Here is a 22,954-nt window from a genome sequence, read left to right as displayed (position 1 = left end):
GATTGGTGCATTTTTTTTCATCCATTTTCTTCCCTTATGGCTCACTGGGATCCTCCCAACTTCATAGCAGGAGATCAAGGTACAAGAGCCATTAAATGAGTTTGAAACTAAGTTGATATTTATCATTGCTTTCAGTACAGTTATCAGATGCTGTTTTGTGAATATATTCAACCCACTGCATATTCCATTAGTATTCTTAAAGATTTAAATATGATTTTAAAGGAGCTTTTCAAGCAAGACCAATTTATCAGATGACTTCTCATAATGGTGACAGGTATGGTTACCCCCCCCAACATGAGTCTAAGGTGGTACAGACACTCTGACTGCTGTAGTTTGTACCATTTACACTTTGCCCTGCAATTTTTTAAATATATTTACTTTAAGTATGTAAAATTTACTGTTACATCTCCATGTTTAAAATTGTCCTATCACCTATCAAGATTTTTTTATACAAGATAAAAAAGTCTGCTTTAAGGAAAGCCTCCCCAAAAAAACAGGTTAAATATACTATCTGTAGTGTCTTATTGACTGCAATGATACATTATAATGCTTTGATGATCCTAGACATGGCAAATTCATTTGTGAAACATCCTCTTAAATTGTAGCTTCTCCTCCTCTTCCTTTTCCCTCATTCTGGAATCAAGTAACAGTAGTTCTTTTTTCACTGCCTTGGTCATTCCACTGTCATATTCCAGAACTTTATCAAAGTCTGCTTTGGCCTCTGTTTTGTTCCATACCTCTGCATGAGCTTTGCCCCTCAGAAAATAGGCTTTTACAGTACCTGTTAAAGGAAGATACAAATTCAAGAAATGATGAAAGATGGAGTAACATTCCATTGTACACAATGGTTCACAAAATTGACATGGAAATTGGAATACAGAGTAAAATTTAAATTTTTTTACCAATGATACCAAACTTGTAGGTGTGGCAAACAGTGAGGATGATACTAATCGACAGCAACAGGACATAGATAGGCTAGCAGAATGGGCAGAAAGTGGCAGATGGAATTTAATATAGAGAAGTGTGAGATGATACATTTTGGCTGAAGGGATAGGGAGAGGCAATATAGACTAAATGGCACAGTTCTAAAGAGTGTACAGGGACAGAGGGACCCAGGGGTTCATGTGCATAGATTTTTGAAGGTGGAAGGACATATTGAGAGAGTAGTTAGCAAAGCATATGGGATCTTGGGCTTCATAAATAGAGGCATTGAGTACAAAAGCAGCGAAGTTATGCTGAACATTTATAAAGCCTGTATTAAGCCACTACTATTGTGTCCAGGTCTGGTCACCACACTTTGGGAAGGATGTGAGGGTATTTGAGAAGGTGCAGAGGAGATTTACCAGAATGGTTCCAGGGATGAGGGATTTTAGCTACAAGGTTAGCTTACAGAAGATGGGGTCGTTCTCCCTGGAGCAAAGGAGATTAAGGGAAGATTTGATAGCAGTGTACAAGTTTATAACAGGTTTAGATAAAGTAGACAAAGAAAAGCTGTTTCCATTAGTTGATGTTACAAGGACTAAAGTACACAGATTTGAGGTTTTGAGCAAGAGAGCAGGGGGGATGTAAGGAAGAACAGTAAGTGGTAATGACCTGGAACTCGCTGCCTACAAGACTGGTGGAAGCGGAGACGATAAATGATTTCTAAAGGAAATTAGGTAGGTACCTGGGGGAAATAAACATGCAGGGCTACAAGGAGCGAGCAGGGGAATGGGACTGATTGGATTTCTCTGCAGAAAGCTGGCATGGACCTGATGGGCTGTACCGTTATGACTCTATGACTTGGTATTAATGTGTAGAGGTTCAGCTGTATTTTCTGCGCTGCTTTGGGCAAATCAAACAGGGAATCATAAAGAATAAAATATACCAGTTGATCTCCAATAGCAGTGCTCAGAGATAAAATAAGTTAGACAATGGTGTCTATGTTCTTTCTGGCTTCATTCACAAATTCTGTCCTTTAGTGTTCATCTCTTCTGTCTTTTTCTCAGGGCTGAATTTTATTGGCCCCTCGATGCCGCTGGTCGCGGTGCGGGGGCCAGTAAAATGTTGCGGGGAGAGGCCCGCCTCGACGGCGGCGAGGGGACCTTGGTGCGGCCCCTCTGCTACCTGGCGACGGGCCCTTCGTCTTAATTATCAAATTAATAGTAATGATATTCAAATGAACTTGCCTGCCATCCCATGCCGATTTTACGGCCTCTGTTCGGCCTTCACGCGCCTTCATTCTCCACACAGATTTCTGAGGCGAGATTTTGGTAGAGGGGGGTGGGTAATAAAAAAATTTCAGGGCGGGAAGGGTGGAGGAGCAGGGAAATCAATTTTTATTGGATGTGGAGATGGAGGGAAGGGGTTATAAGCCAAATGTTATAAGTTTCGGGGGTAAAGTGTGGGTAGGGAAAAAGGAATGTGTTGGTCATTTCGGGCATTGAAATGAGCATTGGGGGTTTGGGGAAGGGCCATTTTAAAATTTTAAGTAATTCTAAGGGCTTAAAGCCCTTTATAAATGGCGCCAGCGCCTATGCAATGGCACCGGACACTGTTGCCGGTGACGTGGAGGCCGCCCCTATATATCACTGGGGGTGGTGGCCGCTGAATGCAGGCATCCCGCCGAGTTCAAAGGGCGCCACCGCGGAGCACAGCGCCTGAATAAAATTCAGCCCTCTGTGTCTAAATGCATCTTGCACACTTTGGTTGATATCTCTGTTTTTCTGACTCTTGTTCTACTCTTTTTTCCTTCCACATTCTGTGAATCTTTCTTCAGTCGGCTTCCCATCCTCTGTATGCCTCTTACATTCTTTCAGGACAGTGTGTGACTTGGTGGGGAACTTGGAGATGCAGGTGTTCCCCTGATCTTGCTGCTGTTCCCTTCCAGTTGGTAGACGATAGAGGGCCAGGAAGGAACTGTGATGGCAGTTGCATTCCATAAAAATGGAATCTGATTGGTCAAAGGGACATTATAATCACTCATTCCTATAATCTTACCAGTGCAAAGCTTTTAATTATATAAATTGATGCTTTAAGGTACTTAATATATGATCTGAAAATCAGGGGTGGTGTCAAAAAGTACTCTCCCTACAAAGGGTAGTGGAAATCTGGAACATTTTCTATCCAAAAAGCTGTTGAGACTGGGTCAATTGAAAATTTCAAAACTGAGATTGATAGATTTTTGTTAGGCAGGGAGTAAGGGTTATGTAACCAAGACGAGCAGCTGAAGTTAAGATACACATCAGCGACAATATAACTGAATGGTCGAACAGGCTCGAGAAGCTGAATGGACTATTCTTGTTTCTGTGTTGCTTTGTTCCTATATTTAGCCCATGAGTATGATAACATAGAATTATGAGAATTGTGTGTATCTTTGGCGGTCAGCTCAGCTCAGGCTTCAGATATTGTAAAATATGGGTCTTGACAATGAGGTTCCAATCCCAATTCCACCCTTGATACAGAACTCTCCTTGAACTTTCATGGAACACAGACACTTGCCCATCAAATTAAGGGATAATGTAATGCAATGGAAGAAAGATTTGATGCAGTTTTATGAATTGCATCTTTACAAAGTTTTAAGTGTTCTGTAGCTTTGTTATATATTTGCAACATACCTGGATGATTGTTGAGGATATCTGTTGTTTGCTCCAGCACTTCATAGTACTCTTCCATCTTCAAAAGACATTGGCAATAGTTGAGAACTAGTGTGATAATCATCTTCTCCAGTTTGAGCCATTGAATCTCCCAGGGCTTTTGCTAACATTAAAGACAGAGGTTATTTTCCAACATCTTATTTAGAGTAATGGCACTTTAAATCATGGGGATCTCTAATGATTATTTGGGAGTGTAAAATACACAGGTTATTATTTATTCTTTAACATCGCCATCATTAACAACGAGCTCAGTAGACTCAATGTGGACATTGCAGCACTTCAGGAGACTCGCCTCCCCGCGAGTGGCTCTCTAGCAGAGCAAGACTACACCTTCTTCTGGCAGGGCAGGGATCCTGAAGAACCAAGACAGCATGGAGTGGGCTTCGCCATCAGAAACTCCTTGCTCAGCATGATAGAGCCTCCCTCAAATGGCTCGGAACGCATACTGTCCATCCGACTGCTCACCACCTCTGGTCCAGTACACCTACTCAGCATCTATGCTCCAACACTCTGCTCCACACCTGAAGCTAAAGACCAGTTCTATGAACAACTCCATAACATCATTAGCAGCATCCCCAACACCGAACACCTATTCCTGCTGGGGGACTTTAATGCCAGGGTTGGGGCCGACCATGACTCATGGCCCTCCTGCCTTGGGCGCTACGGCGTTGGAAGGATGAATGAGAACGGGCAGAGACTGCTTGAGTTGTGTACCTATCATAACCTCTGCATCACCAACTCGTTCTTTCACACTAAACCCTGTCACCAGGTTTCATGGAGGCACCCAAGATCACGTCGTTGGCACCAGCTAGACCTCATTGTCACAAGGCGAGCCGCCTTAAACAGTGTTCAAATCACACGCAGCTTCCACAGTGCGGACTGCGACACCGACCACTCCCTGGTGTGCAGCAAGGTTAGACTCAGAACAAAGAAGTTGCATCATTCCAAGCAGAAGGGCCACCCACGCATCAACACGAACAGAATTTCTCACCCACAGCTGTTACAAAAATTTCTAAATTCACTTGTAACAGCCCTTCAAAACACTCCCACAGGGGATGCTGAGACCAAGTGGGCCCACATCAGAGACGCCATCTATGAGTCAGCTTTGACCACCTACGGCAAAAGTGCGAAGAGAAATGCAGACTGGTTTCAATCTCATAATGAAGAGCTGGAACCTGTCATAGCCGCTAAGCGCATTGCACTTTTGAACTACAAGAAAGCCCCCAGCGATTTAACATCCGCAGCACTTAAAGCAGCCAGAAGTACTGCACAAAGAACAGCTAGGCGTTGCGCAAACGACTACTGGCAACACCTATGCAGTCATATTCAGCTGGCCTCAGACACCGGAAACATCAGAGGAATGTATGATGGCATGAAGAGAGCTCTTGGGCCAACCATCAAGAAGATCACCCCCCTCAAATCTAAATCGGGGGACATAATCACTGACCAACGCAAACAGATGGACCGCTGGGTTGAGCACTACCTAGAACTGTACTCCAGGGAGAATGCTGTCACTGAGACTGCCCTCAATGCAGCCCAGCCTCTACCAGTCATGGATGAGCTGGACATACAGCCAACCAAATCGGAACTCAGTGATGCCATTGATTCCCTAGCCAGCGGAAAAGCCCCTGGGAAGGACAGCATTACCCCTGAAATAATCAAGAGTGCCAAGCCTGCTATACTCTCAGCACTACATGAACTGCTATGCCTGTGCTGGGACGAGGGAGCAGTACCCCAGGACATGCGCGATGCCAACATCATCACCCTCTATAAAAACAAAGGTGACCGCGGTGACTGCAACAACTACCGTGGAATCTCCCTGCTCAGCATAGTGGGGAAAGTCTTTGCTCGAGTCGCTCTGAACAGGCTCCAGAAGCTGGCCGAGCGCGTCTATCCTGAGGCACAGTGTGGCTTTCGTGCAGAGAGATCGACTATTGACATGCTGTTCTCCCTTCGTCAGATACAGGAGAAATGCCGTGAACAACAGATGCCCCTCTACATTGCTTTCATTGATCTCACCAAAGCCTTTGACCTCGTCAGCAGACGTGGTCTCTTCAGACTACTAGAAAAGATCGGATGTCCACCAAAGCTACTAAGTATCATCACCTCATTCCATGACAATATGAAAGGCACAATTCAACATGGTGGCTCCTCATCAGAGCCCTTTCCTATCCTGAGTGGTGTGAAACAGGGCTGTGTTCTCGCACCCACACTTTTTGGGATTTTCTTCTCCCTGCTGCTTTCACATGCGTTCAAATCCTCTGAAGAAGGAATTTTCCTCCACACAAGATCAGGGGGCAGGTTGTTCAACCTTGCCCGTCTAAGAGCGAAGTCCAAAGTACGGAAAGTCCTCATCAGAGAACTCCTCTTTGCTGACGATGCTGCTTTAACATCTCACACTGAAGAATGCCTGCAGAGTCTCATCGACAGGTTTGCGTCTGCCTGCAATGAATTTGGCCTAACCATCAGCCTCAAGAAAACGAACATCATGGGGCAGGATGTCAGAAATGCTCCATCCATCAATATTGGCGACCACGCTCTGGAAGTGGTTCAAGAGTTCACCTACCTAGGCTCAACTATCACCAGTAACCTGTCTCTAGATGCAGAAATCAACAAGCGCATGGGCAAGGCTTCCACTGCTATGTTCAGACTGGCCAAGAGAGTGTGGGAAAATGGCGCACTGACACGGAACACAAAAGTCCGAGTGTATCAGGCCTGTGTCCTCAGCACCTTGCTCTACGGCAGCGAGGCCTGGACAACGTATGCCAGCCAAGAGCGACGTCTCAATTCATTCCATCTTCGCTGCCTTCGGAGAATACTTGGCATCAGGTGGCAGGACTATATCTCCAACACAGAAGTCCTTGAAGCGGCCAACACCCCCAGCTTATACACACTACTGAGTCAGCGGCGCTTGAGATGGCTTGGCCATGTGAGCCGCATGGAAGATGGCAGGATCCCCAAAGACACATTGTACAGCGAGCTCGCCACTGGTATCAGACCCACCGGCCGTCCATGTCTCCGTTATAAAGACGTCTGCAAACGCGACATGAAATCGTGTGACATTGATCACAAGTCGTGGGAGTCAGTTGCCAGCATTCGCCAGAGCTGGCGGGCAGCCATAAAGACAGGGCTAAATTGTGGCGAGTCGAAGAGACTTAGTAGTTGGCAGGAAAAAAGACAGAGGCGCAAGGGGAGAGCCAACTGTGCAACAGCCCCAACAAACAAATTTCTCTGCAGCACCTGTGGAAGAGCCTGTTACTCCAGAATTGGCCTTTATAGCCACTCCAGGCGCTGCTTCACAAACCACTGACCACCTCCAGGCGCGTATCCATTGTCTCTCGAGATAAGGAGGCCCAAAGAAGAAAAAGACAGAGGTTATTTTCCAACATCTTATTTAGAGTAATGGCACTTTAAATCATGGGGATCTCTAATGATTATTTGGGAGTGTAAAATACACAGGTTATTATTTATTCTTTAACATTTTCAATTTAAGAAAGTATTGAGAGGTTTGGTACACATGTCTAATGGACTGCAAAATAATTGTAAGTACATTCTGATGCAGCTTTTAAGATGATCTCTAAATTTTCAAAACACAAGGGAGGTCAGTGGTGGTGGGGGTGGGATGGGGAGTTATAGTGGAATACTTTGGCTGTGGGCCTTTCCATGACCACCAACAATACTGTAACATATTTGGCTACCAAGAAGCATGATTCAGGTTTTCTTGACCCATTGAAAATGTTTCATTTCTATTGGGCACTCCCTCTAGTGGTCTGACCTAGAGCTAATGAAAAAGTAGGCAGCAAAGGTTGCCAGAGCTGAAGTGAGCTATGAATCAAGTGCTTAACACTTGAAGCCCCAGTAACCATTTAAACTAAAGGTATAATTTTCCCTTCCTCATCTGATGGGTTACTCATTGACTCATAAAATATGTAACACAGCAATTGATAGAGACAATGTATGCAGTTTACAATTCAGCGTCAGGTCAGTAATTAAGGCATTTGAAGCACATACTATGTTTATGCTGATTGAAAGTGTTTGAATACTATAATATAACCTTTATTTGGTCATACAAACAGAAACATGGCAGCTGACTACTACTGCACTGTAGCTGTCTATTTAAATGTTCTTCAGATACTATTTACATTGTAGCCTAGGAGAAATATGTAAATTAGGATGTTTTATGTGTTTCTTAAGTGTTACGAAGTGAGTGATCTTAATGTCAGAAAAAAATCCTTTATTTAAAATGAAGTTCTTTAAGGGAGCTTATTAATGGTTAAACACACAATCACTGTTCATACTTAATTATTTTAAAAGCAATTTCCATCAAAATGTTGATGACAAAACCATTAACATAATTTATGTGTAAAAATGACAGCAAATTTTCATTTCTATTGCTAAGTCTGCTATTTGTAAAATTTATTTCATATCCTCAGAATGTGAATGACACTGAAATGCCGAATTTACTGCCCGTCCCTAGTTTCCCTGATAAGGTAGTGGTGGGTCTTTGCAATTGTTTGTGCAACTGTGTGGCTGCTAGATGATCTCAGACGACTTTAAGAATCAACCATCTGGTGCAGACTCTAGTCATATGTAGGTTAGACTGAAGGCGGGGCTTGGGGGAATGGCAAATGTTATAGTCATTTTCTCCAGTGCTAGCCCACATTTCACCATTTTTATTGAATTAGATTTCACAGCTTGCCATGGTAAGATTTAAATTAACAATTTCTGGGTTGCTAAGTTAGTACCATACCCACCATATTACCATACCCACCACATTTACCATATGCATTGAACAACCATACCACAACCCTTACATTATTACAGTCACTACATTGCCATACCCGCTACATTACTGTACCCAATATATTATCACACCCATTACATTACTGTGTACACTACATTACCATATAAGTTACATTACTATAGCTACTTGGTTTAAAATCCAGAACTTATAGATGGCATGTTCCCTTTATTTTAGAATTGTTAAGGTTAAGTCCTCATGTGTGGTATTTCTGAAGCTTCTAAAGTCTTTGGGCTGTTGGCAACTGGATTTGAATGTCAGTAGTCAAAAGATCAAGCCTAACTCAGCCAACAACACCTCCAAAATCCACAACCACCAACACCTAGAAGGACAGGGATAGTAGGTGCATGGAAACAGCATCACTGCCAAGTCACACACAATCCAGACTTGGACTTATATCGCCATTTCTTCATTGTCACTGGGTCAGAATCCTGGAACTCTAATAGCATTTTGTGAGCATCTTTGCCACATGGACTGCAGTCGTTCAAGAAAAGGTCCATCACCACATTCCCAAGGGCAATTAGGGAAGGCAATAAATGCCAGCCTTGTCAGCAATGCCCACATCCCGAGAAATTACTTTTTAAAATCATGAGACTTGCAATCAGTTGAATTTGGCTCTTTCTGTTCTGGCTTGCTAACCAGCTTTGGTCATCTACATACTTGTGTCATGATGCCAAACGATTTCCGAATAGCAAGCAGACGCACAGAACTGATGCTCAATTCTAGCTCCACCTGCCCTAAGTGCCTTATGATATGCCATGCAGTGGGTAAAAATGTCCAAAGTAGCCTCCGGTGGACCTATAGGGTACCACAGGGAGAGAGTTCATAATATAAATCAGAGGAGTGCTAAACCGAGGTTGTTTGAATATTGCTCTCACAAACCTATGAAGGTCATGCATATGTTCCTTAGGTTAATGACTATCTATATTAATAATTCACCTTCTTATCCTTGTCTGTCTCAGTAACTGCAAGCTAATACCCGATAATGCCATCAGCATTCAAGATTTCACCAATAATATTTAGGAATCAATAAAAATGAACAGAGCAATGTGTCAATTGGAATTCATTGTGACTAAATCAGTTCAGAGCCATCCTGAGCATGACAGTTCCTCTTTTAATGTTTTCAGTTTGTGAATCTTAGATACCTTTACTTGTAGGTTCTTTAAGCAGATAACCGCCTCACGATATTTCGCCAATGCGTCTGGATACCTGCCGAGTTTGAACAGTTTGTTTCCCGTGCCATGGAGAAGAGGCACAGCTTTAAGTTTCTCGTCATCATTCATGGCCCAGGTTTCTCGTTTATAAGCACTTGGTGATTCAATCTAAATGTTTAAAAAATGCATTTATTTTTCAGAATGAAAATTATATGCCCTTGGTTATTTTCAAGGCAAGACCACCTGAAATATTGTTGCTATTACTTCAAATAGTGAAAAAAGCATTTGGGTATTACAGTTGTAATTATAATATCTATTTATCTTCTTAATAATGTTAAATTGCATGCATTTCACATCTCCATTTTGGCACACTTTGTGTCACACCTTTTGCCCATTATAAATTGCTGTTGTCCACTTTTCCTATTCAGTGTTCCTATGTCAACTTTGAACACCAGTTTGTTGATGAACTAATTGAATTACCAAAAAATGTTTTTAAAATTGTTTTCATCAGACTATTTTTTTTTAGTAACTGAAAATTATAATCATAGAGTTATACAGCACAGAAACAGGCCCTTCCGCCCATCGTGTCTGTGCCAGCCATCAAGCACCTATCTATTCTAATCCCATTTTCCAGCACTTGACCTGTAGCCTTGTATGCTATGGTGTTTCAAGTGCTCATCTAAATACTTCTTAAATGTTGTGAGAGTTCCTGCCTCTACCACCCCTTCAGGCAGTGTGTTCTAGCTTCCAACCACCCTCTGGGTGAAAAAAAAGTCCTCAAATCCCCTCTAAACCTCCTGCCCCTTATCTTAAATCTATGCCCCTGGTTATTGACGCCTCTGGCAAGGGAAAAAGTTTCTTCCCACCTAACCTATCTGTGTCCCTCATAATTTTTTATAGAAATAATTAGCTTAGCCCTGCCTCTGCATCCAAGCTGCACTGTGCCTGTTCAGACTATACTGACTTTGGTGTCTCAGACCATTAACGTGCAGGGCCTAGAGCCAGAACGCAGGGGAACAAAATGTAGTATAGCTCGACACTTGGTCACCAGCCTTTGACCCTTCTTGCCATTATTCCTCAATAGCATCCTCCAGGCATTAAACTTAACGCCCACCTGTCTAACAAAATGGCTGCATTTCCAATCTTGCTGCCAGGACCCTTCAAGGCTCTCCTCCCACTCAACCCCATGCCACTGATCTGCGAGGGTCATTAGCACAGGCCCAACACAATTCTTCAACTGTTCCTTGAAATGGGTGCACAACCAATGGCAAAAGAGGAAATTGAAGTGGTAAGAATGAACCCCCAACCCCCACTTCATTTGTGTGGCAACATCAGGCCTTCAGCTATTGCAGCCAGAGTCCCAGCTGTGCCCCTTCCCAGGAAGACCCTGAAATCCGAGGGTAAGAAAAAGGAGGTAGCGATCCAGTGTAACAAGTCTCTGCTTCCTTTTACTAGAATTTGCAGTTGGATAGTGGACATTCTTCAATTAAGATCAAGAAGATTGAATTGACCTAACAATTCCCAAAATAAGGTTTGAAAGTAAATTTAAAAAAACACAAAATTAAGTCCAGTGCTGATAAGTCTTTGAATTTGTGTGAATTAGGAGATCTACTCATATTTGCTAAAAATACTTGGGGCCATTTAAAAGATTCTGCAGTATTGGGAGATGTAATAAATGGATGATTATAAATTGGGATTGAAAGGAAATGTTTGCATGTTGATATAAAAGAACACAGCTCTCTTTTTAAACTGCTGGAGTTACTTGTTAAATGTTTTCCTAAAGCTGCTGCTTGAATGAACTAAATATACTAAGTATTTTGGTTGTGATTTATTTCCAATACCTAAATGTATCACCTAAATATTCAATGCCTACAGTGGTTTATGGTGTATGTCATTTTTAAGAAGTGTATCATATACACAAAGAGATAAAATATCCTGTCAGCACATGTAAGAGGCAACTGTCACTGTTCCAAATATAAGAGTGTCAATTAACTTTTTGACTTAGGTATATATTCGCATTTTAGAATGGTTGCTGCATATTGTAGGAGCCACAGTATCAAAGTTAGGTGTTGTTATAATTTAAGTTTGTGAAATCTTTGTTTGCTACCTGTTGATATAGAGAGTGTTTGATGCTTGGCTGTGTGATTGCATTATATGGTGTCTTCTTCAAATGCTTGGTGATCAAGTGGTAATGCCTGCATTTAATCATCTAGTGATGTGTAGCAGATCCATGGTTAGTGGTATGGGTTAAAACTCTAGAAGCCCAGTAGTGATAGGTACATCTGATTTTGGTCTCTTAAAAAGTCACTAGTGGTCTACTGAGGAGTATCTGATCCCTGGCGTTCTTGTGACACAATGTATCTGAACTGTAGACAGTATGGGCTGGATTTTGTGGAGAAGGCTGGGCTCCCAGTGCTAAGCCGGCCCCACCTCGACTTTTTCACATTCCCCCGGCGCGATCCTCCATTGTTCTGGAGGCAATGTTTCCAGCGCCAGGATCTCCATCCCTTTAAAGATGGGGATCCCGCCTCCAAGAGCTGCCAGCCAATCACAAGGCTGGAAGCTCAGCAGTATTGGCAGCACCACCGGGAGCGGTGGCCACTGCCAGTACTGTAGAGACCTTGGATCCAGGCCCAGGGCTGGAATCCTGGACCTCAAGTAAGTGAAGCTGGGTTGCCGTGACCAGGCCGGAAAGCCCCGGCAAGGGGCGGGGTGGGAGGTGGTCATAAAGTCCAGGGGGAGAAGGGTCCTGGGAGGTGCATTGTTTCCTGGCCGGGGCCTTCCGTGGGCCAAAGATTGTGATTCTCTGGGCCCCCCATTTCTGACCCCGCCTCAAGGGGCCCATAAAATCCAGCCTTATGGCTGCGTCGTCTCCCCATTACCAAGCAATTTTCCCAGGTGCAGGATAGGCCGATGAGGGCCTTCACACCCAGAGGCTGATTAAGGCCATTAAGTGGTCTTTAAACATCCAACTAAGGGTCTCTTCCTGCCGCCAGTGGGATCTTACCAATGGCAGTAAATGCCTCCGCCATGCAGGGAGAATGCCTTGTAAAATTAGGTCCCTCCCTGCACGGTTGGTGGGGGGGGGGTCCCTCCTCCGTGGGCAATCGTGTGGCCCACGCAGGACCCCTGCTGAGAACCAGTTTACCTCCCCAGGACACCCCAGACTGCATGTCCACCCTCTCACCTCCCCCTCCCCAGGGCCTTCTGGACAGGTCCTGGCGACCCTGCTTCACTTACCTTGGGTCTGGGGTTCCAGTGCTGGGCCTGGGCCCAAGGCCTTTGCGGTACCAGCAGTGGCCACTGCTCCCAGTGCTGCTGCCGCTGCTGCTGAGCTGCCAGCCCTTTGATGGGCCGGAAGCTCTTAGAGGCAGGATCCTTTAAATGGATGGGAATCCTGGCTTCTGAAACTTAGATTTAAAAAGACTGTAGGATCGCTCCGGGGGGTGTTGGAGAAAGAGTTGACCTGGATTCCCTGGCTGTCTGGTGGTGAGTATATATTCAATTCCTGGTGATTGTCTAGTCATAATGCACCATTAATTTTGTGTTGGTTTTTGTGACATTCTGAGATTTAGACTTTTCTGAATTGAAAAATGAACAAAACAAAATATGTGTTCTTACTGTCTGGCAAATGCAACTAATCACAGGGAAACAAGCTTTTCATCAGAATCATATTGAATCTTTATGAAATGAAGACTGTTATAATTAGGGATTAATTGTGATATCATTTTTGTCCTGCTATCTGTTTCTCAAATTTCACCTCGTACTTTTCATTAAGATAGAGATGCTGGATATATTGAAGGATTAGATAGTACATTAATTTACTTTTAACTTCTAAGAAACAGGTTGAAATCCAGACCAGAGAGGAGATGAATGACTCCCTCTTTCACAGTCCAGGCTTTCTCAGATATCACTATAAAGTTTGCTCTTGATGATATCTTTCAGTTGATGTCTGAGAAGGGGCTGGCATGGCACAGGAAGTATCATCATTCATCCATTATTTTTATCTGGAAGGATTAATTAAGTCACAACATTGAGCACTGACAACAGAAATAAGGAGGGCCTTTCGTGGAAAGAAAGGAAGAAAGATCAAATAATCTACTGAAAGGACTAACTCTACCACTGGAGTTCAATTGTCATTTGAGAGGTAAGAATAAATAGAATAGGCTTAACCTTTATCAGTTCAATGACAAAGATGAGTGGCTGAGGTTCCTTCTGCAATTCATCCAGATCATCATATCCCAGGCTGTGATATGCAAACATATTAGCAAGACCACAGGTGTGAATGTGCCAGTCTGTTGGGTCCTTTCCTTCGACAATCATGCGCAGGCTCTTGGCTACAGTTGGATACAGACCTGTATGCTGTTGTGGGAGGTGGGGGAGAAACAATTGTCCCAATTTAAATCGTTTTAACAATAGCCAAGTGATGCATTTTCACAGGTAGTAAAATACAATAAAGAGACACTAGACAGAAGCCAGAAAGTCAGAGTCAGAATTTCCCAGGATACATTACAATACGAAACATGTCTCAAAAATCTGTAAAACAAAGGGCTTCGGAAATTGCATTTCCATCATTAATTTTTCATGTTGCAGACAAGTTCCATATGAACGACCACAGAGCCAGTGTCTGGTTGAAGAGCAGCCTGGGTTTCAGGGCTACTCTATGATTGCCATCACTGTCATTCTGATCACCCACACAAGGAGTATTTATAATAAAGATAGTTGTCTATATCTCAATATGGAGTGACACACAATAGACAATTCCCAATGAGTAATGGAATACCAATATGCCCAGTCATACTTGGGTGATAGGCAATCCTAAGACTTGGAGTTCACGATTACCTGGCTGGAGTGATCAAGCAAATGTATCATTGGTCTGCAAAAGAAATGGTTTTGCAAAAATGAGTAATTAACCTCACCTGCATGAAGCTTTGGATGTTAATCTGTTTCATCAGGCACAGTAGCCCGTCTGCAATGTACTGTTGGGAATTAGCTCTGGAAGACGTCACTAATTATTTGACTATTTAAATACTCTCTTTCTCCCTTATCTCAGTTTTACCACTAATCTTGCTCCAGTTTAAAATGTTATTTTCCTCATTTGCTCTACACCTATTTGGCAATGATGACAGGCAAGTGGCCTGCTTCCAGGCCTATACCACTGTTGTTTTTGCAGCTGCTTAGTTCCCCCAGCACTCTGGAATTCAAGGAATGGGGAAATTTATGCTCTGATCCCATATCCCACTACTCCATAGGATGGTATATTGGGATAGCAATGCTGCCAAACATGGCCTATATATGGCCTGTGTGTTATTAGTGACACCATGGGGTTGGATTTTCAATCGGGGTGGGGAACCGGAAATGGGGGTTAGCTCTGGGTCCTGGCCCCGCACAGCAAGCTTTAGGTACACCCGTGGGGATTTTCAAATCTTCAGCCTGCCATCCAATCACGGTTGGTGGGTGGGGTCCCGACATTGGAGGGCCAATGGGAGGCCCTCCAGCAGTTGGTGCTCAGCCGCCCTACCGGCCGAAGTGGGAGCTGCTGATCGGAAGATGGAGACTGCAAGGGACAAACGAAGGTTCTGATGAAAGGTCACTGACCTGAAATGTTAACTCTGCTTCTCTCTCCACAGATACTGCCTGACCTGCTGAGTATTTCCAGAACTTTTTGGTTTTATTACAAACAAAGCAAGGTTTATTTTTATGTTTTAAAAAGGCACAGCTGCCTGGCCATGATCCAGGAGTGGCAACCCCTTCAGGGGAGGGCCAGCAGCCGCAGCTGTGGTGCGGCGGCCGTTACGGGTCTGATGGGGTGGGTCCCTCGCGTGATCTATCAGTTTTCCACTCCACAACCTCCTGCCCTGTGTCCACCACCATGTAGTCCAGGTCAACGTGGGCTGCCCGCATTGCTGACTGCAAATTCCAGTCGGGGCCTAATTTAACAATAATTGACCTCAATTGGCTTCCCACTGCTTCCGGGCAAGCAGCTGATCCAATCCCAAGCCTTCCTCATTCAAAATGGCACGGGATCAGGATCATGGCGGGCAACTGGCACAAAGGCTGATGGCATCAATTTGCGCGCCCGCCTGCCTCCAATCTCCGGACCCAAGCTGTTCTAAAAATCCAACCCTATAGGGCAGGATTTTGGGTCTTGGCTCGGGACCCCGAAACCGGGGTCAGATGGAGCTGCTGACCCCCGCACTACATCAGGAACAGTCACCCGGCAGTGATTTTCCCCGACTTGACCAATCAGTGGCTAGGGGACAGGCTTGCCATCCAATTAAGATCAGCGGGGAGGCTCTCGAAGCTCTAGAGAGACACAGGATGCCTCCAACTTGAGGCGTCCTCTCAACACTTTAAAAAGTTTTCAATTAAAAAATGGCCACAGCTGCTGGACCACCACTGTGGAGGGGAAACGCCTGCACAGGACGGCCTATTGCCTTAGCTGCGGCCAGGTAGGCGAGGAGAGCCTCAAAGCCTACCTGGAGTACTGTCCACTCCCTGCCGGCCCAGTCTGCCGCCGGAAAGCTGCCTTTAGGCAGCGGGCCTGTTCCTGACGCTGCAGGGAGCCCACAAGCCAACTGGAAAATTCCAATTGGCCTCTGATAATTGGCCTTAATTGGCCTTCACTTACATTAATTGGCTACCTGTCACTGGCGGGCAGGTAGTCTTTCCGTCCCCGATCACTCCTCCTGGAAAATGGCCCAGGAACAGGATAGTGCCCCAGTACACCAGCCGGTGCCACGAAACTACACGCCCGCCCACTTCTCTTCTCTGTATCGGGTTAAAAATTCAGCCCCATGTATCACTACTTATTTTTCAGATTATCACTGTGAGAAATAACATACAAATACTTTAAGGGTGGTCTGGGGCAACAGACTGTTGGAACACGAACACGTAGAGCCACATGTTTGTTAGCACAACGGTAGTGCAATGCATTGCTTTACCAGCATAATATGCCATGGAGTCATTGGGGTGGGTGAGATTAAAAAGAAGGCAGCAGCTGGCAATGAGGGCATGAATCTCGGTTTTGGGGCCCAGTGGCAATGAGCAATGCCCTCCATAGGGGTAACAGGGGAGAGAAATATGTGGCAGGAAGAACATGGGGGCCAAATCCTCAGCAAAGAGTCTACCACCAAAGATGGAGCTACCTTTACATGATGGAGACCCAGTGCCGCAGAAGAATGCAACTCTCTAGGCAGATGGTCACAGATATCTGTGACCTCATCGCCAAAATCCCACGCCTCTCAGCACTGGTCACATGCCCTGTCAGTAGCCATGAAAGTCATTGTGGCCTTGAACTTCTTCGCTTCTGGCTCCTTCTAAGGATCAGCTGCAGACCTTGGTGCATATCGCACACCAGTGCATCTCACAGGTCACAGATGCCCTCTTTGCCAGGGCTGGACAGTACATTCAGTTCATAACAGATGAGAGCTTGCAGGCACAGAGGGCAATGAGTTTCACCATGAGGTGCAGGGTACCATCGATTCTACCCTGGTCATCAAGGCACCCAGTGACTGCCCAATCAGATTCATCAAGAGGAAGAGCTTCCACTCCCTCAATGTTCAGCTGGTCTGTGACCACAACAACAGCTTCCTCCATGTCTGTGCTCACTTTCCTGGCAGCTGCCATGACTCCTTCATCCTCCGGTAATCCAAGCTGCTGCAGCTCTAAACTCCATCCCCCCACAGTCCATGGATGGATCCTGGGGGCCAAGGGATATCCCTTGAAAAGATAGCTACTCACCCCTCTACGAGAGCCCGAGACACAGGCACAGAGATGCTGCAACCAAAGCCACCAACTCAGTAGGACAACCATTGAGCAGGCCACTGAGCTTCTAAAGATATGTTTCTGGTACCTGGTCGGGTGGCACCCTGGAATACACTCCTGCAAGGGTCTCACTCATTGTGGTGGTTCACTGCGCTCTCACTTGGCCCTCCAGAGAGAAGAGGACGGAGAGGCCCTTGAAGGAGACAGCTTATCGAAGGAAGAGGAGGATCAGGAGGTGGGAGAGGAGGAGGAAGAAGAGGAGTTTGCTGGGGAGGATGCAGAACACCGAGGTGCCACAGCTGCACAGGGAGGTAGCCAGGCACTGTGTGGGGTGCAAAGGTTTCATCAGGATGCAATGAATGTCAGGGATCATCTTATTCAGGGACATTTCAACTGAGCCTCTCTGACCCAGGATGAAGGGCATGGTGTGTAACTCACTCTGAGGTGCCTGTGCTAACATAGCCATTGACGATGCAGCCTGGAACATCTGAACTCTTACCCCCAATGAAGGAACCACATCTGCCCAAAGACTTTGCATCATCGTTGAGGAACCTTGATCTCCTTCACAACCTCATACCTCTTTTTCTCAGATATATGGCTTAAAGTATCATTATTATCCTAGTGCTCCAGCAATGTGGTTGCCTCACACTCGGCCACTTCTACGTAGTCCTCCTCTTGTGGCCTCAGAGGAGGTGGAGGCAGCCTGCTCTGCTTGCGGCTGAGATGTATGTGGCAGTCGCCCTCATCGTGGAGGTGCCCATGGGAGCATCTCCGGAGGCTGCTGCACCTGCGTCAGTACTCGGGCAGCCTCTATCACTGGGCCCTGCTGCATAGTCTCCCAATGTCAAAGGAGCCAAGGAGGCTGAGGATGATGATGGCGCCCCGTGAGGGGTGGCACCCTCACCCTCCTCAGTGTCATCCTCAGCCCTTTATGGGCACTCCAGATGGTGTGCAACTGGCATCCTCTCCAAACATCTCTGCACCACTAGCGCCACTAATCATTCCAGGCTGGATAGTGTGGCATACATCCAGTGGACGTCAGTGCACAGTTCCTGCATGAACTCCAGGTTCTGCCACATATGGCTCTCCATGAGGATGGCCATTCTCTCAATGGAGGACCTCATGTGCTCATAGCCCTGAGCCATGGTGGCACACATGAGCTGCATGAACTACTCCACTCTCAGTCCATGGCCCCGCACTGCCTCAAGGAATGCCAACATGTGGGAGCACATCTACTGCTGCTAGTCTAAGTAGAGCCTCCTTTCCTGTCACTCCTGAGGTCCTCTGTGCTCCTTCATCACTTACATGGCAGCCAGAGTAATGGCTGCCTTGGTGAGCTTAAATCGTCCCATACTTCTTCTGGCCCACCTCCATTCCCACCCCCGTGGTCGCTAATTGGCATCCAAACCCGTCTCCACACCAGTTAAGGGATTCTTCCCCTGCAAAACATGAGTTAATTCTGTTTCCTCCTGGGGGAGGTTTGGGATCAGAAACAGTGCCGACTTGCACTTGCCGACTTGCACTTGCCACCACCAATGTGAAAATCCAACCCCTGGTCTCTCTGACTGAACAGAGGGATCAGCTGAACTTAAGGATAGGTCAGGGAGAAATCTTGCATTGTGTGTTCCTCTTTGGAGCATATTCATAATATCCTTTACAATGCATGTTTTATTTAAAACAGAAAATCTTTCTCAGCTAATTTTCTCCTTCCCTCCTTTCTTCATAATGTTGATTCTTTGCTGAACTACAGTGTATGAGTGCTGATTCCTCACCCCGGTGACATTCTTCATGTGTGGGCCTTGACCTTTTAATATTGGCAGACTATTCAACTATTGTTCCTTCTGCAAGAATAATCTGTGCATGTTACTAGCTTGGCGACACTCTATTAAAAATTCTGATTTGTTACTTCTTGTTTACGAAATAAGATAAATTACCACCAGCTCCGACTGCACATAATTTAATTGAAACAATTCTTTAGTGGAAGCTGTTACCTAGCTGCCTTAAAGTTACACAGCCTGATATAAAGGATAATTGGATGGGATCCCAGATTTATTTTAAGCACAAAGTACTTGCAATGATGTACTTTTCTAATTGAAATCATTAAAAAAAATGTTAATCTCTTAGGGGTGGGGGAAAAATCTGTGTACGGGTTTTTAAGCATTTTTTAAAATGTTGTCATTCACCTTTTTGAGAGCCACAGTATATTAAGTGACTAAATCATCCTTTCACAGTATGGTGTGCCCATATGTTGCAGCTTGGCTTAATCTGCTTACTCCTGCCTAAGGATCAAAATTAATGACTAAACAGAAAAATGGATTGTGGAGCATTGTGACAGGCAGCATTACTCAACTAAAGATTAATGCAAAACACTGGGGAACTTCATTTCCTTCAGACACTGGGTCATCAATTCACTATTTTCCCACCCAAAATCTACTCACTTACAATGACATCACACCAGAATTCAGCAACCTCCCCGATCCTCATGGATGATAATAGAATTTCCCAAACTTCCAGTTTAAACATATTGCCTAGAATTATTTCCATTGGTCTGCCAACTTGCTTACTGTCATCGATGACTGTTCGATCTCCATCACATTTTATAGTTCGAAAATGAAATGTGACCTATGTAATAAAAATTGATGGTTATTTTTTTACTGCTATTTCAAGGAGATTTTGATAGATATTTTTATTACAATTTTTTAACTATATTATTATTTTCTCTGTATGATAAATTCATGTCAGATTACTTGATGTGCCATTTTGGCACAGTTGTTATCCAATTAATTTTAAGGAGGTAAGCCACAGATCGCACACAAAGGAATTTTATGTGACCACAATTAGCAGTATATCACTGGAGGACATCAAATCCCATAATGTTTAAGTTTTTGTTGCCTGGCATTTCATGTAGTAATAATTTGTTTAAATATGATTGCTCTTTACATCAAGGTAGGAATACAATACTTCTAAAGGACTTTGGTTCACAAGAATTGACCATTTTCTAGAACATCAATATTGGATTGACTATTTCTGTACCACTAATGAAAGCTATAGTTAGATAGCTATAAAAATTCAAAATGAATTTGAATTTAAATTGCTAGAATATAATGGAACAGTGCTGCCTGGATCATACTAAAATTAAATTAAATCAAGTAATAATATATGGAAATTAAAATACTAATACATCATCATCGTAAATCTTTGCAATACACTGCAACAGATATTCCACCTATTTTCTTTGTCTGCACTTACACTGCCTTTGACTCAGGTTTGGCAATGTTACAATTCCACTATATTTTCAGATTGCTATTAAATAATATTTAAATGTAGTTGAACTTACTTTGGATCCCGTGAGAAATTTTGGCAGCTCGCCAGTGCCTCCATGGAGAATTGTCTTTTTAATACCTTCAACATTTGCCAAATATGTTTCCTCCATGATTGGTGTTAATGGCATGCAGTTTAAAATTGCAGTTTACACTCTCAATGTACATGCACTCATGTGCTAAGATTACCTGGTGATCCCAGCCTTACAAACAGGATTAAGCAGCAGGGGAGCCAATGGCAAGGAAGAGCAATGTAATAAGGTACTCTACTCGATTAAGAATATTCCCTGTTGCATAATTCTTGAGCCTCTTAATAATGGTACCGGATTTTCTGGTAGAAATTAGCATGCCTCTTAATTCTGACTTTAATTCTAATTTTAGCTGTAAGGGGATGACATTTGGGTATTCAAGAACTCAAATAAAACATTCAAATCTTGTTAGACACAACAGTTTGCTTCAGCACACCTGAACTAAGGAGAGAAAAAATCAGCCAGAACTCTTGATCCTGTTCTATTTTCCAGTGAGCCCGTTTAGCAAATGTTTCTGTGAGAGCATCGGGTAAGTATATGATGGAACTCGGTTGTGGTGCCACCACCATTAAATTGTATGCTGAGGGTGGTTATGCTCCTTTGAATCGTGCATACCCCAGGGTAAGTCATAGGAAGATAGGGGAGGAAATACCAGGGAGAGAAACCCATAGTATGGACCTCAAAATGATGGTGTTTTCCATTGCCCTGCCCACTACCTGCCCGAAAAATGCCTAGTTAGTTGGTTCTATATTTTTGCAAGAATTGATGCCAGTTATCAGTTATGCTTTTTTATGTACATCTGCAGACACATAGCATGGTTTTTAAAGGGATAGGCCTTTTGAATGATACAGTGTGTTAACATACTTTCAGCTGTAATTGTGGGTAGTTTTGTGCCGTGCTCTGTTACATTTGTGGGTCTTTTCTGATCCTCTTACTCTGGATAATTTGGCTTCTATAATTTGGATTACTTTCACAGCTGAGTTTTATCGCCTTATGGTTTTGACTGTATCCCCGATGACCCCAATATCCAAGTAAGTTTCTGATAACAAGACCAAGACTGTAAACAGAAGACCTTCTTGCTAATTATTTTGATTATTGAAGTTAGTCTGCGCCTTCACAGGATTTTTTTCCAAAGAATATTACATGGATGGCATTTTAAATTTATACTAATAAGTAAATTTATTGAACAAATGAACCAAGTGAATATAAAATGGTAACATAATACATATATAAACATACTAAACAGCTACAGCAACAGAACATTAAATGGTTGAAATTTATATGCTAAGCTGTTGTATTGTAGTTAACATTTATACATGCAGTGTTCTCTTTCTCCTCTAGTCTTTCAAACTGTGAGGGCTAATTGACCTAACCTATCTCTGAAGGTTCTGAATGATTCGACTCAACTGGTTATCTCCAAATGGATTAGTGAGCTCTACCTCAGGATAGGGGTTTTGCTGAAGAATCTGCTATATAAAATCTACCAATGCAGTTATAGAGTTTGAATGAAAAAAAAACTGGCAGCCGATGGTTCGTGAAAATATGATCAAATGATTGTTGCATCATACACAAAATAAGCTACTGTGAATGTGATTATATTGCCTTACTATATATAATATTCCCTTATCCCACTGCCTATGGTTTTGGAAATAATTTTATTGGTTTACAAGTATATTGCCGGGACTGGAAAAATGCAGTTATGAGGAAAAGTTGGATAGGCTGGGGTTGTTCTCCTTGGAACAGAGAAGGCTGAGGGGAGATTTGATTGAAATGTACAAAACAGTGAAGGGCCTGGATAGAGTGGATGTTAAGGGCCTATTTATCTTAGCAGAGAGGCCAATGACTAGGGGGCATAGATTTAAAGTGATTGGTAGAAAGATTAGAGGGAAGATGAGGAAAGTTTTTTCACCCAGAGGGTGGTGGGGGACTGGAAATCATTTCCTGAAAGAGTAGTAGAGGCAGAAACCCTCAACTCATTTAAAAAGTGTCTGGATATGCTCCTCAAGTGCCGTAACCTGGTGGGCTACGGACCAAATGCAGGAAGATGGATTAGACTGGGTAGCTCGTTTTTAGGCCGCACATACACAATAGGCCAAGTGGCTGCCTCCTGTGCTGTAAACTTTCTATGATTCTATGATAATATTATTCAGCCATGTTTAGGAGCTACAGTATAATTAAGTATCATTAATTTTTCACAATTACTATTTCATTTTAGACTGCTGTTTGAGCTATACAGGTTTAATTCACG

The 22,954-nt window shown here is 43.8% G+C and overlaps 1 protein-coding gene across 1 annotated transcript; it reads right to left on the bottom strand.

Annotated features, from left to right (window-relative positions):
- Positions 1-575: 575 nt before the first annotated feature.
- Positions 576-20,796, bottom strand: aipl1 (aryl hydrocarbon receptor interacting protein-like 1). Its single transcript, XM_068009974.1, has 6 exons — positions 20,695-20,796; positions 19,800-19,979; positions 13,764-13,952; positions 9,582-9,758; positions 3,597-3,738; positions 576-781 (listed from the first exon to the last, which is right to left on the bottom strand). The coding sequence occupies exons 1-6, from the start codon at positions 20,788-20,790 to the stop codon at positions 576-578; spliced, it is 990 nt and encodes a 329-aa protein (XP_067866075.1). The 5' UTR covers positions 20,791-20,796.
- Positions 20,797-22,954: the final 2,158 nt, after the last annotated feature.

This window comes from Heterodontus francisci, chromosome 30 (assembly GCF_036365525.1).
Source record: "Heterodontus francisci isolate sHetFra1 chromosome 30, sHetFra1.hap1, whole genome shotgun sequence".
NCBI classification, from domain to species: Eukaryota; Metazoa; Chordata; class Chondrichthyes; order Heterodontiformes; family Heterodontidae; genus Heterodontus; species Heterodontus francisci.
This window is presented reverse-complemented; position numbering and strand designations above follow the sequence as displayed.

Excerpts from the sequence above, each read along its gene's own strand:
- aipl1 (XM_068009974.1), bottom strand. The coding sequence starts at position 20,790 with ATGGAGGAAACATATTTGGCAAATGTTGAAGGTATTAAAAAGACAATT. Across the intron at positions 13,953-19,799 it reads AATTCTGGTGTGATGTCATT|CATACAGGTCTGTATCCAAC; the intron begins GTAAGTGAGTAG and ends CTCCCACAACAG. Across the intron at positions 782-3,596 it reads TATCCTCAACAATCATCCAG|GTACTGTAAAAGCCTATTTT; the intron begins GTATGTTGCAAA and ends TTCCTTTAACAG.